The sequence below is a fragment of the Aptenodytes forsteri genome, unplaced genomic scaffold (genome assembly GCF_000699145.1).
Source record: "Aptenodytes forsteri isolate BGI_AS27 unplaced genomic scaffold, ASM69914v1 Scaffold486, whole genome shotgun sequence".
In the NCBI taxonomy this organism is placed as follows: Eukaryota; Metazoa; Chordata; class Aves; order Sphenisciformes; family Spheniscidae; genus Aptenodytes; species Aptenodytes forsteri.
The window spans coordinates 1031419-1045433 of record NW_008795717.1 but is presented as its reverse complement, the minus strand read 5'-3'; the positions used below and the strand labels follow the sequence as shown (position 1 = coordinate 1045433).

The 14015-nt window shown below is 44.6% G+C and overlaps 1 protein-coding gene across 1 annotated transcript in view; it reads right to left on the bottom strand.

Annotated features, from left to right (window-relative positions):
- ETV6 (ETS variant 6) overlaps positions 1-14015 on the bottom strand; it is a 176666-nt gene that overhangs the window by 32303 nt on the left and 130348 nt on the right. The window contains exon 3 of the mRNA XM_009283555.2: positions 2830-2994. Coding sequence (XP_009281830.1) covers positions 2830-2994 — 165 coding nt within the window. The remainder of the gene's footprint in view (positions 1-2829; positions 2995-14015) is intronic.

The following is a 14015-nucleotide window of genomic DNA, read 5'->3' as shown; positions in this document are numbered from 1 at the left end:
GTGGTGTTGGGTCGACGGTTGGACTCAATGATCTTAGAGGTCTTTTCCAACCTTAATGATTCTATGCTTCTATGATTCTATATCTTTCCTCAGTGGAACGTATCACCGCAATATCTAGGAGACCAACAGACTAACTGCTTATTTTGTGTCTTTTTATGTATTACATCTTGTACTGATGCCCTTCCTCCCAACAACATCTACATGAAACACCTAGGTACTTATACATTTTTTCTGATGTAACTGGTTGCGCATTTCAAAGTGCAAATGTACAACACAGGGTAGGAAGTCTCTCGACTTTTAATTCTGCTTGCTCTCTTCTGTTTGTCACTGCTCATATTACAGAGGAACAGGTTGCAGCAATAACATATTATCTGAAAAGGAACTTAGTGAAGTTTCACTTAGGAAACCTTGGATCTTCTGGGAGAGTTTTCTCAAGTGTGTGGGTTTTTTTTAGTAGTTGTTTCTATGAGATTGTAAGCTGTGCACCATTTGTCTCTTGTCTCTATAAACTGCCAATGCTCTACTTGTGGGCAAGTTTAGTGTCTTAGCGTGAAACAGGTAAAGCCATCCTGCTTTCCATAGTTCAGCTTCCTTTATTTTTAGCATCTGGGCTGCTTTTACTGTCTCAGCAGTGACTTTAGGGCATTTTTAAAAGGTGATTGCAATACCTGAAAATCTAATTAAAAACAAAGCCTCGAGAACCCAGTTACCTTTTCCATGTTTAGTACATGAAAGGCTAAAAAGTGATTTTACTACATAATTTACATCTTTGAATGCAATAGCGGCACAATCATAACTAGTGCTGTAACACTCCAAGCAATAAGGTAGCAAATTTGTACCTCTTTTGATTTGGCCTGACAAACTAGTGAAAACGCCCATAAAGCTGGCTGTCTTTTTTTTACCTAACAAAACAGTTATGCTTCTGCACCACCCAGATGCAGTAATGCTAGTTAAGAAGGTGAAAAGTGTTTTTCACTCTCTCCCACCTCTGCTGCCTCCCCTCCCTGGCCAGTCCTAAATAGGAGAATAGCTGTGGGGCTGTGAGCTCACTTTATTGCTAGGACTGCTTGGGGGGAGTGGATGTGGTTCTCCTGGTTTAACCATGAGGGGAAAGGATACAGCTTTTATGTAGCTACACTCTTGAAAAACTTAATGCCTCTATGGCAAACATTATTTCATAGTTCTTAAATTTCAGGTATAGTTAATTTCTGGGAAATGTTGAGGTAATGTTCCTTTACCTACAGTCATCTAAATTTTTAGGGACTGACTCACATATCCTCTGAAAGGTTTACTATCAGTGGGGAATACCTGGAGAGGAGGAGGAGAGAAAAAGCGAGGGTGGAGGCCTTTAGTTTGGTTATTTCATTCCAAATTTAGGTAAATAAGAGCTTAACCTTCTGCATAAAGTTTGCAAGCCAGAGGCTCTTCTCTGGGAACGCTCTATCTCCAGCCTACAAATGTTTTAATCCTATTCATTTCAAGTGCCCTCACAGCACACAAGGGGAAGAGCAGGGGCATAACCTGTAGGCAGCAAGGCATTGGGATGATAAGGGGAGTTGCAGACAAGATACACAAAGGTGTCCCTTACAGTCCTTGCCCACATCCCCACTTTCAATACTCCTTTTGCCTTAAGCAGGGCTAATTATTTCATGAAATGATTCCAAGTGGTGTACCAGAGTTAAAAGAAAGACGTTTCTAGGCATCAGTTTTCACTACTGTATCACACTGGCAATAGACATTAATGTTTGGCATCTCCTTCCATACAAAATTAGTCCTGGATTTGAAGCACATGCTTAAAAAACTTGGTATACACTAAACATAAGCCACAGTTTGTGGGGGTGCATTCAAGGGAGTCGCCAAGCAGCTTGATGCAGAATTAATGCCACGGCTTGTTTATCAGCTGGATCCAAGCAGCACCAGCTGTACTTCTGCACCTAGGGAGCCTTGCACTGGAAGCCTCCTCACAGCAATTCTGTCATCGCTTGGTCCAAACTCTTTGATCACCTGTGGTGACTGAATTACGAGCCTTTATATTTAGCAGGAGTACCTGTATGGTCACAAAAGAAAAGCTCGCAACTCTTATTTAGAACCAATAACTCATATTTAGTTAAACATCCCTGACAAAGGAGGGCAGAGGCTTACTCAGACTGTAAAACTGGAGCAGACAGACCACAGGGGATATAAATACAGGCAGGTAACATACACATTTCTAAATCTTCTTTGTGAATAAATGAAGACATAATTTGAGCAATAGGCAGACTGATTCACACACCTGTCTGTGCTGCGCCTTGGGCTGGGCTCCAGCACGTGAAAGAATATGGTAAAGTAAAGCAAAGCCCACAGGGGCTGTTAAATAGAGGAAAGGTCCCCCAGGGAGGAGTTTTGCAGTCACTTTTAGTGGCACGTCAGCCAAGCCAACTGTGAGGCAGAATGCTAATATGAGCTTCTTAAGAGGCTGGAGCACTTGATTAACTTGCTGCTTTAGCTGGGTCTGTGAAAAGATAAGTCTTTACAGGGAAGAGCTGGAAGTCACAAAGTGCTGCCGGAGAAGCTTGCTTTCTAGGAGTTCTGCGGGGAGTTTCAACTACAAACAGGTTGGATGTTTGAGTTTGGATTTGCATTCAAACTTGCCTACAGCTCAGGTGTATCAGAATTTCATTCCCTCCTTGTCCTTTTTGTCCTTGCCTCATACAAGTGTCTCTGTCCTCCCTCTCCTCCCCTTGCCCAGTCCACCCCAACAAATGTGGCTGTTTCCTCCTCTGACCCTCTCCAGATTTCGTTGCAGCTTCCTCTCTCTTTTAAATCACAGCTTCTGTAAGTAATCCTCACCTGAATGAGGAGACCTGTATCGAAAGTCCTCTTTGGTCAGGAGCAGCAGAGCCTTGCCGTTCATCTCAAAAGTGTTGCTCTCAATCGGCCTCAAGGAAAACTCCTTCTCCGCCCACCTGAGCCACTGTGCCACATCATCCCTGCTCCAGTAAACGGGCTGCAAACCTGTGGCAGGAAGAGACCATGATTGTGTTACCAAATTGAGATAAGGCATGGGAATATTGGCAAACATCAGTGAATTGCCCTTTCTCCCCACACCATAATGTGCAAAGTCTCAGAGGAAGGTGTGGGAGAGGAATGTCATGTTGACGCAGAATTACTCTAAGCACTGGACTGTAGAATACTTCATTAGTTTAGGTACCTTGGTTTATCTGTGACGTGTTGAGAAACAAGAACTGCCTCAACATCCTGAAAAAAGCTTCTAGGACATTATTTCATTCCAGGTTTCCACTGTGAAATGGGATTTTCCTCCAGCTGCTCCTTCTGAGGTGCAGAGCAGGCAGGAGGCAAAGTCCTTGCCCCATACATCCTTGGTGTGTATCCTTTCATAGAAGGGAGGCGTGCTCTCTCTTCATGCCCCTTGTAAAGTCATTGATCAAGAATAATGAAAAGTAGTCAGATGCAAGAGAGCTATGGCCATACTTCCCTCTAGGTGGCTGGGGTCTGTAAAGAAGGGCTGCTTCACACAGCCTCTGTAACAGTGGGTCTGTAAGTGGTTATCAGTGTGGGTATGGTTAAGAAAGGTGTATTCGGACTGGCCCACCCCTCCTGCAGATGCCGTTACGCTAACAGATGCTATTCCCACACTGGAGAGGAAAATAAGCGCTGAGGCTGTGGCACCTTTAGCACTGTGTTAGCTTGTGTTTCCTGTACATCGATAAAATATTACCAACGTAACTCTGTCCATATAAGGGTGGTATGCCATTTTATAGTAAAATAGCAAGGTATGTTTGATTTGGGCACAGATTTTCCAGGGCTCCAAGGAGAATCTGGCACTCCCTTTCCCCAGCCAGCTCGTACAGCATATACAGCCTAGACTACTGTATTTACTCACAGGGACCTAACCAAGTTACCATGAAAGTCAAAGACCTTTTGCCTGCTACCTTTATTGGGCCCAGGCAGAGAGGCTTGGGAGGTATGACAATTCAATGTCTGTTTTACAGACAAATTTAAAATAGCTTCCTTCCCCTGGAGAGAAGGCAGCACGGTGAAGAGCTGTTTATACCCAGGTAGAGAGATTATCTCCAATCCACTGGGAGATAAAAGCTTTCTTTCCTTTTCCCCCTCGTGAGATGACTCATTGTTTGACTTGCTACAATGTGTTGCGTAGAAATGAAAGCTTCACACTGTGCATAGGAACATAAAATTTGCCGTATCTGATCAGATCTCTGGTACACAGCCTCTGGCAGGAGCTAATACCTTATGCTTCAGAGGAAGACGAACCTCCCTTCCTCATATTGCACCTGGCTGATTGTATGCTGCACATGGGAAGAAATTTCCTTCCTGGCACACCATTCTCTCAGATCTGATTACCCTCCTCCTACCAAGCACTGAAAGAAACCTGGGAGAGTTGTACCGCTCTGTTTTGTTTTGGTTTTTACTTCTTTAACAGATAGGCAACCCTTTTTTCTGTTTTAGCAAGAGGTCACATGCAGTGAATTGCATTCTGCTGCTATGCCAGATTCCCAGACAGCGGCTTTGGAAAGTCCCAGAGCCACAGCTGCATACAGAACTGAATCTCAGTCGGAAAAGGAATTGAGATCGAGCCTGAGAAAGGGTCAGAGCTGACCTAAGGAAGGGACGTCTGCATGGCAGCAGCAAGAATTCCCACCAGCTTTCAACTGCCCCTGTAGCACTGTATTATGTACCACACAGAAACAAGAAGTAGCATTTATTTATTTATGAAGGACTTAAATTCTCTTCCCCCTATTGAATTAGGGTCTGATTACTGGGGTCAGAGTTTTCTGTAGGACCTTTCTTGAAGAGACTGGGGTGAAGTGTAGATCTGCTCAGAGACATGCAAACCGTCATCTAAAATGCCAGAGTGAGGTTCATCTTTTGCTGAATACAGGGTTATTCCTGCAGAAAACACACTCCAGACCCTAGGCTGCTGCTGGGCAGCATGCACATTGACTGCAGCTAAAAGAGAAAGAAGTCAGATGTGATGCAGCCAGACCACAACTTATGAAAGGGTTTAAAAGACCATCTGAGGAGTGCTTGAAATGCTAATGCGTGGTTTCTTTTGCCTCTCCCTTTGCCATGCCATGCAAGTAAGAAGTTGCCCAAAGGAGCACTGTCATGTGGAAACCTAACTGGACTTCTGATGTGCACTTCACAAGATGAGGCATGAAACAAAACAAAACATCTCTGGGAAAATCAGGCCGACACGGGCAGAGCTATATGATAACTTCACATGATGTGCATGCTCCCCTATAGATAACAACATAATAAATAAATCACTCCCTGTACAAGCATAGATCATCATTTCCCATGTCCTGGTGACAGTGTATTTTTGCATTCCATTCACCTAATACAAAAGTACCATGTCTAAAGAGAGGTTTAAATTGATTGGTGCTAGACCCAAAACAGCCAAATAAGCTACACAGACTGGAACAAACCACATGGGCTGTGCTGACAACTCCGAAACAGACCCAACGCTTCACACTGCAAATCAGGTCTCTGCTGGGTTTCAGCAGCATCTCTGAAGCTTGTGAGAAAAGCCCCAAAGTAGTATGACCTAGGACCACTTGGCTTCTAGTTACTGAGAATCAGCAAGCAGCCTTTCTAATTCAGTTTGGTTATGCTAAAATGACTGACAACTCCGAAACAGACCCAACGCTTCACACTGCAAATCAGGTCTCTGCTGGGTTTCAGCAGCATCTCTGAAGCTTGTGAGAAAAGCCCCAAAGTAGTATGACCTAGGACCACTTGGCTTCTAGTTATCAGCAAGCAGCCTTTCTAATTCAGTTTGGTTATCGCTAAAATGAGTGGGTGGACACGCCACATCTCTCCACCCATGGGGTGATACCATAATTAAATACTTACATTGTGTTTGGAAGATATAAAGTGCCATAAAATAAGTTAACTGCTTTTCCCTAGATGGATTGCCTCTTCTCTCATTTCCCTCCCTCCCTGCCCTGCTGCTTTCCTGGGAAGTTAGTGTCTCCAAAAAACCCTCTTTAATTGCCTGCCTCCACTGCATGCCCATTTGCTCTGTGAGGCTGAACCAGTTCGGTCGCAGGAGGCTTTTCTGGGGGTGCAGACCGGTGTTGCTGAAAGTGCTTCAGAAACTGCTGTTCAAAAAATAATTCTTTCATGTGCAGTACAGCATTTACTAAACTTGTATCCCCCCTTCTTTGCCCTTTCTTAAAAAGAAGCAGTCAGTTTTGTGAAAACAAGGGCATGAGAGGGTTGGCTTTGCAGCTGAAGCAATTTTACAGCACAGCATACATAGCTATCAGTAGGTCCTTAAAATGCTGTCATATACTCTCCATGAAAGAAAAACTAATCCTGCTTATACAATTTTTCTTTTTTGGATGCTGTTTCTTATTTTCCCCTCTCCATCTTCTCTTTTATTGTCATGTCCACAGTGGAGGAAAATGGGCCCTTTTTATCTCTCCAGTTTTATTCTCTGTGAAAGCTAACAGCATTGTCTTCAACTAACAAAGATATTTACCAAGCAGAATAAAGTGAGGAAAATCAGTGCTGTGTTACAAAATGAGGACAGAGTTTTGCCTGCTGAACCAACTGCTGAAATCAGTGGGAAGGCTTTGCTGCTTTCAGTAGGTGCGGATCAGACACGGGGGATGCTGCCTTTCTCCCGCTCTACCCTCTTGGTGGCCAGTGTTGCCACGGACTTCAGAGGGTGAATTTCGACTTGGGAGTCAGACCTGGCTCTGCTCCCATCCCTGCCATTGCTCCGCTGGCTGAAATCTGGCAAGCATTCCCAACCTTGGTCTCCCTAGCTGTGTAGTGTAAAAATAAACAACAACAAAAACTTCTTGAACTCAATAGCTGCAAGCAGGTTAGACAAAACCATGTAAACCATCAGAATCCAGCTCTGCGAGAGCCAGCGTATTTGCTAGTCTGTCTTCTGTCAGCTTCCAAATACCACCTCCAGCAGAGTAAAATACAATAATTTATAGACACGTCTATAATCTGACAGCTTCACATGCATTAAACAGGGAGCAAAATTCATGCTCACCTTTCTAATGCCGCAGGCTGGTGCACTGGTGTCTTAATAGATTATCTACTTCTGTTGCTTATTCCTCACCTGAAGTCCTGTTTCTAACACCTGTTACACTAGCTACCTTATAAATGGTGAGAGTGATCAGTTCTCATGCTCCAGGGCACAAGCTGATAACCATCTGGACTGTAGAAGAAATCCACTCCTGTTCCTTTCTATTCTTGCACAGCAAAAACAAGTACAATGAAGAAAGGCCGATGGGGTAATTTACACCTTCTTTTCAAGTAGCCAGTAAAATTGTTTACGTATGTTCAGGCACTTACACAAATACACACATGCGTGCACATACACGCAACAGAATGTATTGGTCTGTTGAAGAGGAGTTTAAGCTGATGGTCTCTAAAGAGTTCACTCATTTTTTGACAGTGAGCCCCTTAGGAAATTTAAGCATGGTCAGGCTTTGAGGTTGGAAAACAGAGTGCTCTGCTCACCTAGTATAACCTTCTGCACATAAAATTACACAGCCAGCAATATTTGCATCTGACCACAAACTTCTGGTGGGGTTACAACTTTGTTTTTTGAAGAGATGTAGCCAACCTTGAATCTTGCAAAGCGCTCATGTTCAGCATCTCCTTCTTTGCTTTGGAAGACAGGGTATGGGTTTTACAGTATGAGTTGTATGTAACAGATATATCTAAAACATGAAGTATAATCTACCGTACGCTGTTTTCACCTTGACTCATTTTGGAACAATCTGAAGACACAAATCCAATGCAAACTGTGATGCGATATGTACAGTACCACTGAGAGCTGCTGTTCCGTTTTAGTTTTGATATGAGGACGCAGCCACATGACAGCATGCGTGACGGAAACAGCATTCACAGTAAGATTCGTCTAACTTTTTGTTCCACTTCGGCTGGGCACTCCATCCTTATGCCTGGCTGCCTGGCAGGCAGGATGACGAGGCGAGAAGGGGGTAAAGACAGACCTCTCACTTATCCCTGCTTTCTGCAGGGCAGACAGAATTGTTCTCACTCCCATGCCAAAAACTCCTTAGTGCAGTTGGGCAAACAGCAACGGGGCCAGCGCATGCAAATCAGCAGCTGGTTTCCAAACACACAGGGACAGATGCATCATCACTGGCAGCATCAGGTAGGCCAGCTCTGACTATAGGACAGTACTTGAGCCTTTAGTGGGAAAACAATGCTGGAGAAACTCAGAAGACTTGAATGACTGCTACCAGCTAGCTCTTTAGGAAGCAAAGCTCTCTTTTTTGTTATTAACAAAATTCTTCCATGTTACCCATAAAGCATAGTATGTGGTTCTGCATATGATGGTGTATGTCAAGCAGGAGAGGAGCATGAGGTTGTGTTTTTCTCTTCATTTCTGTGTAAAGGCAACACGGTCTGGAGGAAAAACATAGGATTAGACTCAAATCCTTCTCCCAGGCTCTGCCAGAGCAACTTCTTAAAATTCCCCTCCTTCTGCCTCACTTCTTCGTTTTGAAAGCTAGACTACCAAAATGCAAAGAGGTGTCATGGGGCTTGGCCAGTTAACATCTGAAATGCTTCAAAAGTGCAAAATGCTGCACAGCTGCTTCAAATGACTACGGTTCAATACTCCAGCGGTGCTGTCTCTGCTGCTGTCTAGTGCCCTGTTCAGAGGTATTGATTGTTGATGCAGACCAAGGGCCCTGTTCTGATACCGTGCTCGAACCTGACAGCACAAACTGCGATGTGCTGCTCCCTGAGAAGGGCTACAGCGCTGAGCTCAACAGCAGTGTGCCAATCATGCTGAAGGGGGTTTAAAATAAAGCCCAAGCTGGGCACTGAGGTCCTCCTGAGACAAGAATTTTATGCTATCTCTGCTGGAGCTGCTGCACCCATCTCTTACTGCAAGTATCTTCCCCATAGCTACCATTGCTGGCAGGCTCCCACCCACGGGGAGCTCAGCAGCCCTTCAGGACTACCTCTGCTATGAAAGGTAAAGGCAGGAAGATTAAGGACCCTGCTTTCTCAGGAAGCCTTGCTAATTCCTCAGAGGAGAGGAACGGGTGACAGAGAGCTGTGGCGTGCTTAGCTATCCCCGTGCAGATGGACAGCCTAAATAAGCGCCTTCTGGGACTGCTCCTGGGTTGGCATAGGTGTGGAAGATGCAGCTCTACCACAGGATAAACAATGTCTCGCTGGCGGTCTGCGCACTTGCTGTTAGGAGTAGGGGACGGAGGTCTGGTGTGTGGTGATGTGCCTGACCACTTGCTCTTTCCAGCAGGTGCCACTTGACCCAGGTAGTGGAGAAGCAGTGGCCATTCATTGCTGCTGGCCCACTGGGAACGCCTCATCCTACACTAGAAAGCTGGCTCTGCAGTTTCGAGGCCCAGAGATAAGCAAAGGTAGAAAAGGAGGAAAAAGTTAATCCTGGCTAATCCTCAGAGAGAATTATTTGGGAGGTGAGTACAAACTGTTACAAGGGAAATGGATGGCAGCAGACGAAAATGCGCCTTTACAGGTCTTGTTAAGGAAAAAACGATTGGATAGGGAACAGAGGAGTCGTGTGATGGGCAGGAAGAGAGACCCCAGTGAGGCTTGTGTGTCCTTTAAAAAGGTATGAAACTGCCTGTAATCAGAATGACAAGGCTCTGGGAAACTTTCCACACTGCTGGGAACAGAGGGTGAAACAGCTTTTTCAGTAGTAATCTGAAATAAAAGGCATAGGCTTATGTTTCCTGCTGTCCTGTTGAACAGGGTATTAGAGGCAGAGCACAAGTGCAGGTAATGCTTTGTGCACGGTGTCTGCTTTGGGGCCTCTGTGTATGCAGACATCTACAGAAACAAAGCTAGTGAAGCACTGGGCCGGGTTTCTGCCATGCTGACTTTGCTAGCGTGGTGCCCTGCGACCCAGCCCTTCTCTTCTCACTGTACAGAGACCCTGGAAAGTTGTCACACCCAAATCCCTCAGGGCTCCAGGGTCATAAAATAAATAAAATTGCTTCTCTAATGCAGCCTTTGGAAAGCCCGTAAGAAACATATTGATTGGAAAATGCTTGATTAGAACGATGAAGCTCTGAGCTCTCATACAGGGAAATAAATCTTTTCAATTCCCCACACCCAGTGCCAAGCTCAGCTTCCTGGAAGCAACTATGGCCCTTTCTGGAACTGAGGTGAAAATCCCATGTTCCATCACCTCCCCTGACCTGCTGACATTACACACGGTTTGCATTCACTGATCACATGCACAAGCAGGACTTTAAATTAGCTTGCTGGGCTGAGATAGCTTGCTGATTAATGATGGCAGATGAAGTCACTGGTACAAAAACTCCACAAAATCTGAAGTGTGTGTAAGCGGGAAAGGAAGGAGGAAAGGCCACACTCTACAGAATTCAACATGAAGAACATATTCTTTCTCACTCTACAGCCGAATCCTTTTCTTTGCAGATACAGGTTACTAAATGAAGTAACTCTCTTACACAAAATTAGTCAGCTGTGTCTAAGACCCCCTGCCCCAACAACAGTCAGAAAAGTCCCTGAACACTGCAGACCAATTCCTGAAGTCCTTACAGTTGTACCTGATGTCAGAATAAAGCCTCAAGTGCAACCCCAGTCATTTAACGTAGCCAGTTGTGCTGCATTTCTTGTAACTGAAATCAGTATTTGACCCATAGCAGCCGCCTCTCTCCTTTCTGTTTCCACCTGCATCATCTGGAGGTAGCTTGCAGAAAAAGTGGACCTTAGGATGTAGCCCTCTTTCCTCTGTGAGCTGCCTCATTTTGGGATCAGTCACAGAAAATGTTATAATGCTGGAGCAGTCTACCTGCTGCTGACAGGCAGTTTGTGGCCTGAAAAGAGAATTCCCCCAGGACAGGGCAAACCAGTCTAGATAAATGGTGCTGGTATGCATGCTGAAGTGGCCAGGGTTTGAAGTTCTGGAAGGGAAAAGCTACCAGCCAAAGAAGCGAGCAACCGCAGAGGTGATGAAAAGACTGGCCTGTTTTCTAGGCACTCATTCCATGAGCCATGTCCAAGAGCTTTCAAGAACTGCACAGAATGGCTCCAGTTTCCTTTTGTGTTGTTTGCAAAGCCTTCCTAGAAGCCTGACAAGAGCTCTCCTTCCAAGGCAGGGATAAGGCTGGCTTTTTGCATCTGGGCACCACATTCAGAGAAGGCCAGAGCGTAACAGTAAGTCAGTGAGCCACAGAAAGCACAATGCCGTTTGGCTGACTACAGCTGTTCAGCCGCTACCGTGGTTGCCGCACTCAGGAAAGAACTTGCTTGGGTCCAAGATGACCCCTCTCTGCTGATGTTGTGCCCATAAGCAGAGAGGGCAGGTGACCATGGGATTCCTATCAGAGCAGCTTGTGCAACACAAGCAGCTGGCAGGGGATGGGGAATGGGGAAATGTTGTTTTGGATCTGCTCCCAGTTATAGTCTTAATCCACTCCTGAATCCTTCTCAACCAATTTTTGGCCGTTTTCCATGGAGCAGACATTGCTTTCCTACTGCTCCCTTCCAAAAGGAGCTGAAAGAAATGTCTTCTGTTGCTTTTTACCTTGTATGTGCAAAAACTACATCCTAAACAAAACTAGCTGAGCCCTGACAATGGCACGGGTTAGCTAGCTCAAAAGACCACGCTGCCAGAAGCAAGCAGTTTTACAAGTAGAAGTCAAGGAGATTATAAAAACTTTAATTTTCTTCTCAGCAACTCTTTATTGTTTCAAACCAATTTCTCTTAATCCAGGTCAAAATTCAGGTCTAACAAACATTCTTTACAGTTCTTCTGTATTGGATACAGCCACTGCTGATACTACTATTAGTAATACATGCACATTTATACTACACAGTGCCTTTCAATTGGAGACAGATGAGATTGTTATATCTGTTTTATAGATGTGAGGCACAAAGTCATTGGACACCTGCCCATACACTGAATCTGTTATAGGACGGATCGAATTCAGGAACTATATTCTGCTCCTCTTTACAACTGGACAAATGCAGAGCATCTTTACATCCTTAACACCTACTTTTCCTTCCCACTTCCTCTGTCACTTACTCGGTGCATCCTGGGAACAGGAATTCTAAGGTTAAAAAAACATCATTAGAATGAACTGTCAATACATGCTGTCTTTTTCTTTTAACACAAGATGGCCTTGATCCCTGGCTGGGGTGTTGAAGATTTGTAAGTAATTAGAAATAAGTTGATCTTGGTAGTCTTGACCTACATATGGTTTTACTTATGTCTTTTGCCTGCTGCCTAATTGCTATACAGTGGAGAGGGGTGCTGAGATTATTTCCATGCGTAAAGTATGTGGCAGTAATGCTGGTAATGGAACTGAAAGCTCCGGTTTTAGGTACCTGATCAACACTCCAGAAAGATGTGCAAAACTGAAGAAATAGTTGCTAGTTGCAATGAATGCAGCTGCTAAAATTAAGATGGTTCTTTCAGCAATTTATGACTTTAACCTATCATGAGCTAGGTCACCTTGATCTTCCAGTGGCTGCAAAGTTAGAGGTGATTCTACCGTTTCAGAAAAGAGAGGTCAGGAAGCCCTTTTTGTACAGCTGAATCAAGTGGAAAATTTTGAAATCTCAGTTTCACATGCCAACAAAACACCACCACCAACATAGCAAGACATTGTAATCCTCCTGTATTAAGAAGCTGCTTTCTTCTCACAAGGAGATTTTGTTCTCAGAGGCTCACATCCTGAAGAAGTTGGGTCCCTTTCCCTTGAGGAATTTTGGCTGGGACTTTGTTTCCTAACTCAACTGCAATTGTGAGAGCTGGGGAGGGGGGAGCATGCACACAAAGAGCATGTTTTACAGGCTGTTTCCAGGGAACGTGAGGCCAGCTCCACTACAGAACAGCCTACGCCGTGACAGCAAGATGTCATCTGTTGGCTTCCTCAGCACTGGGGCTCCAAGCCTTGTGAGCTGCAGCTGCACTTGCACTGCTACTGTAAAAGCAGATTTTGGCAGCACAGCCAGAACCATGGCTTACTTTGCCTATAACCATTAAGCAAATCAGTGTAGAGAAAATTTTACCACCAGCACGTGGTAAAAGCATGTCATACTTCTACTCTAACTGATTTCACTTTTGGACCTCTGTCTCTTGCTTATGCAGGCATTCTCCTTCAGACTCCTAATCCAGGAGGGCTACAAAAGTCTGCTTCAATCCACCAGTATATGAGTTCTTCTGTGCTTTATGCGAAGACCTGTCTTCAAGTGACATTAAATATTAAATAACTGGGGGAAATGGTGCAAATTACAGCTTTGGAGACTGCACACTGTACTCAGTTTTGAACCACATCTTGGGCTTTAGAGGTAAAAGCCCGCTTTTAGTACGCTGCAGACATTTCCCACTCCCAAGATGCTGCAAACGAGAGTTCTGACATGGTTAAGAACTCCAGATTTAGCTTCATTTCTCGATGGTTCCTTAATGAACCAAATCCCTGCAGCTCTTACAAACTGTCAGTCATTTCTCCAAGAAGACACTGCTGTCCTAGAGAAAGGTCAAGCGCTTAAAACAACAGCTCTAGATGCCGGGGGTCCTCTTCTACATCCAGGGGGACGAGGAGGCCGCTGAGATGGACTCCAAACTGCACTACAACACATCACCCATACAGGAGACGTAACTGCATTGCATTTGCATGGGGCCCTTTATCTCTACCCTTTCAGTATAACTTGTGCACAGAAAGGCTCCTTGTACTAAGGTACTTGTGCTTGAAATACATTGATAATGAGAACAAATTAAGTGTGTGCTCTTTGATTATCAGATGATAAATTATCATGATTATCTTTGCTGCGGCTTGAGAATTGCTTCCTCTCCAGGGTTTAACTCCTGCTTGCTCTGAAGCCAGTCAGCATACCCACTAACTTCTCATACTAGGGCCCCCAAAAAAATGACTTCCACTTATGATTTCTGTGCAAGTCTCATGAAGTTGAGGCATTACTTTTATGTGGGGCCACTTGAAAATATGGCCGAAGCAATCAGAAATCAACTTTATTAA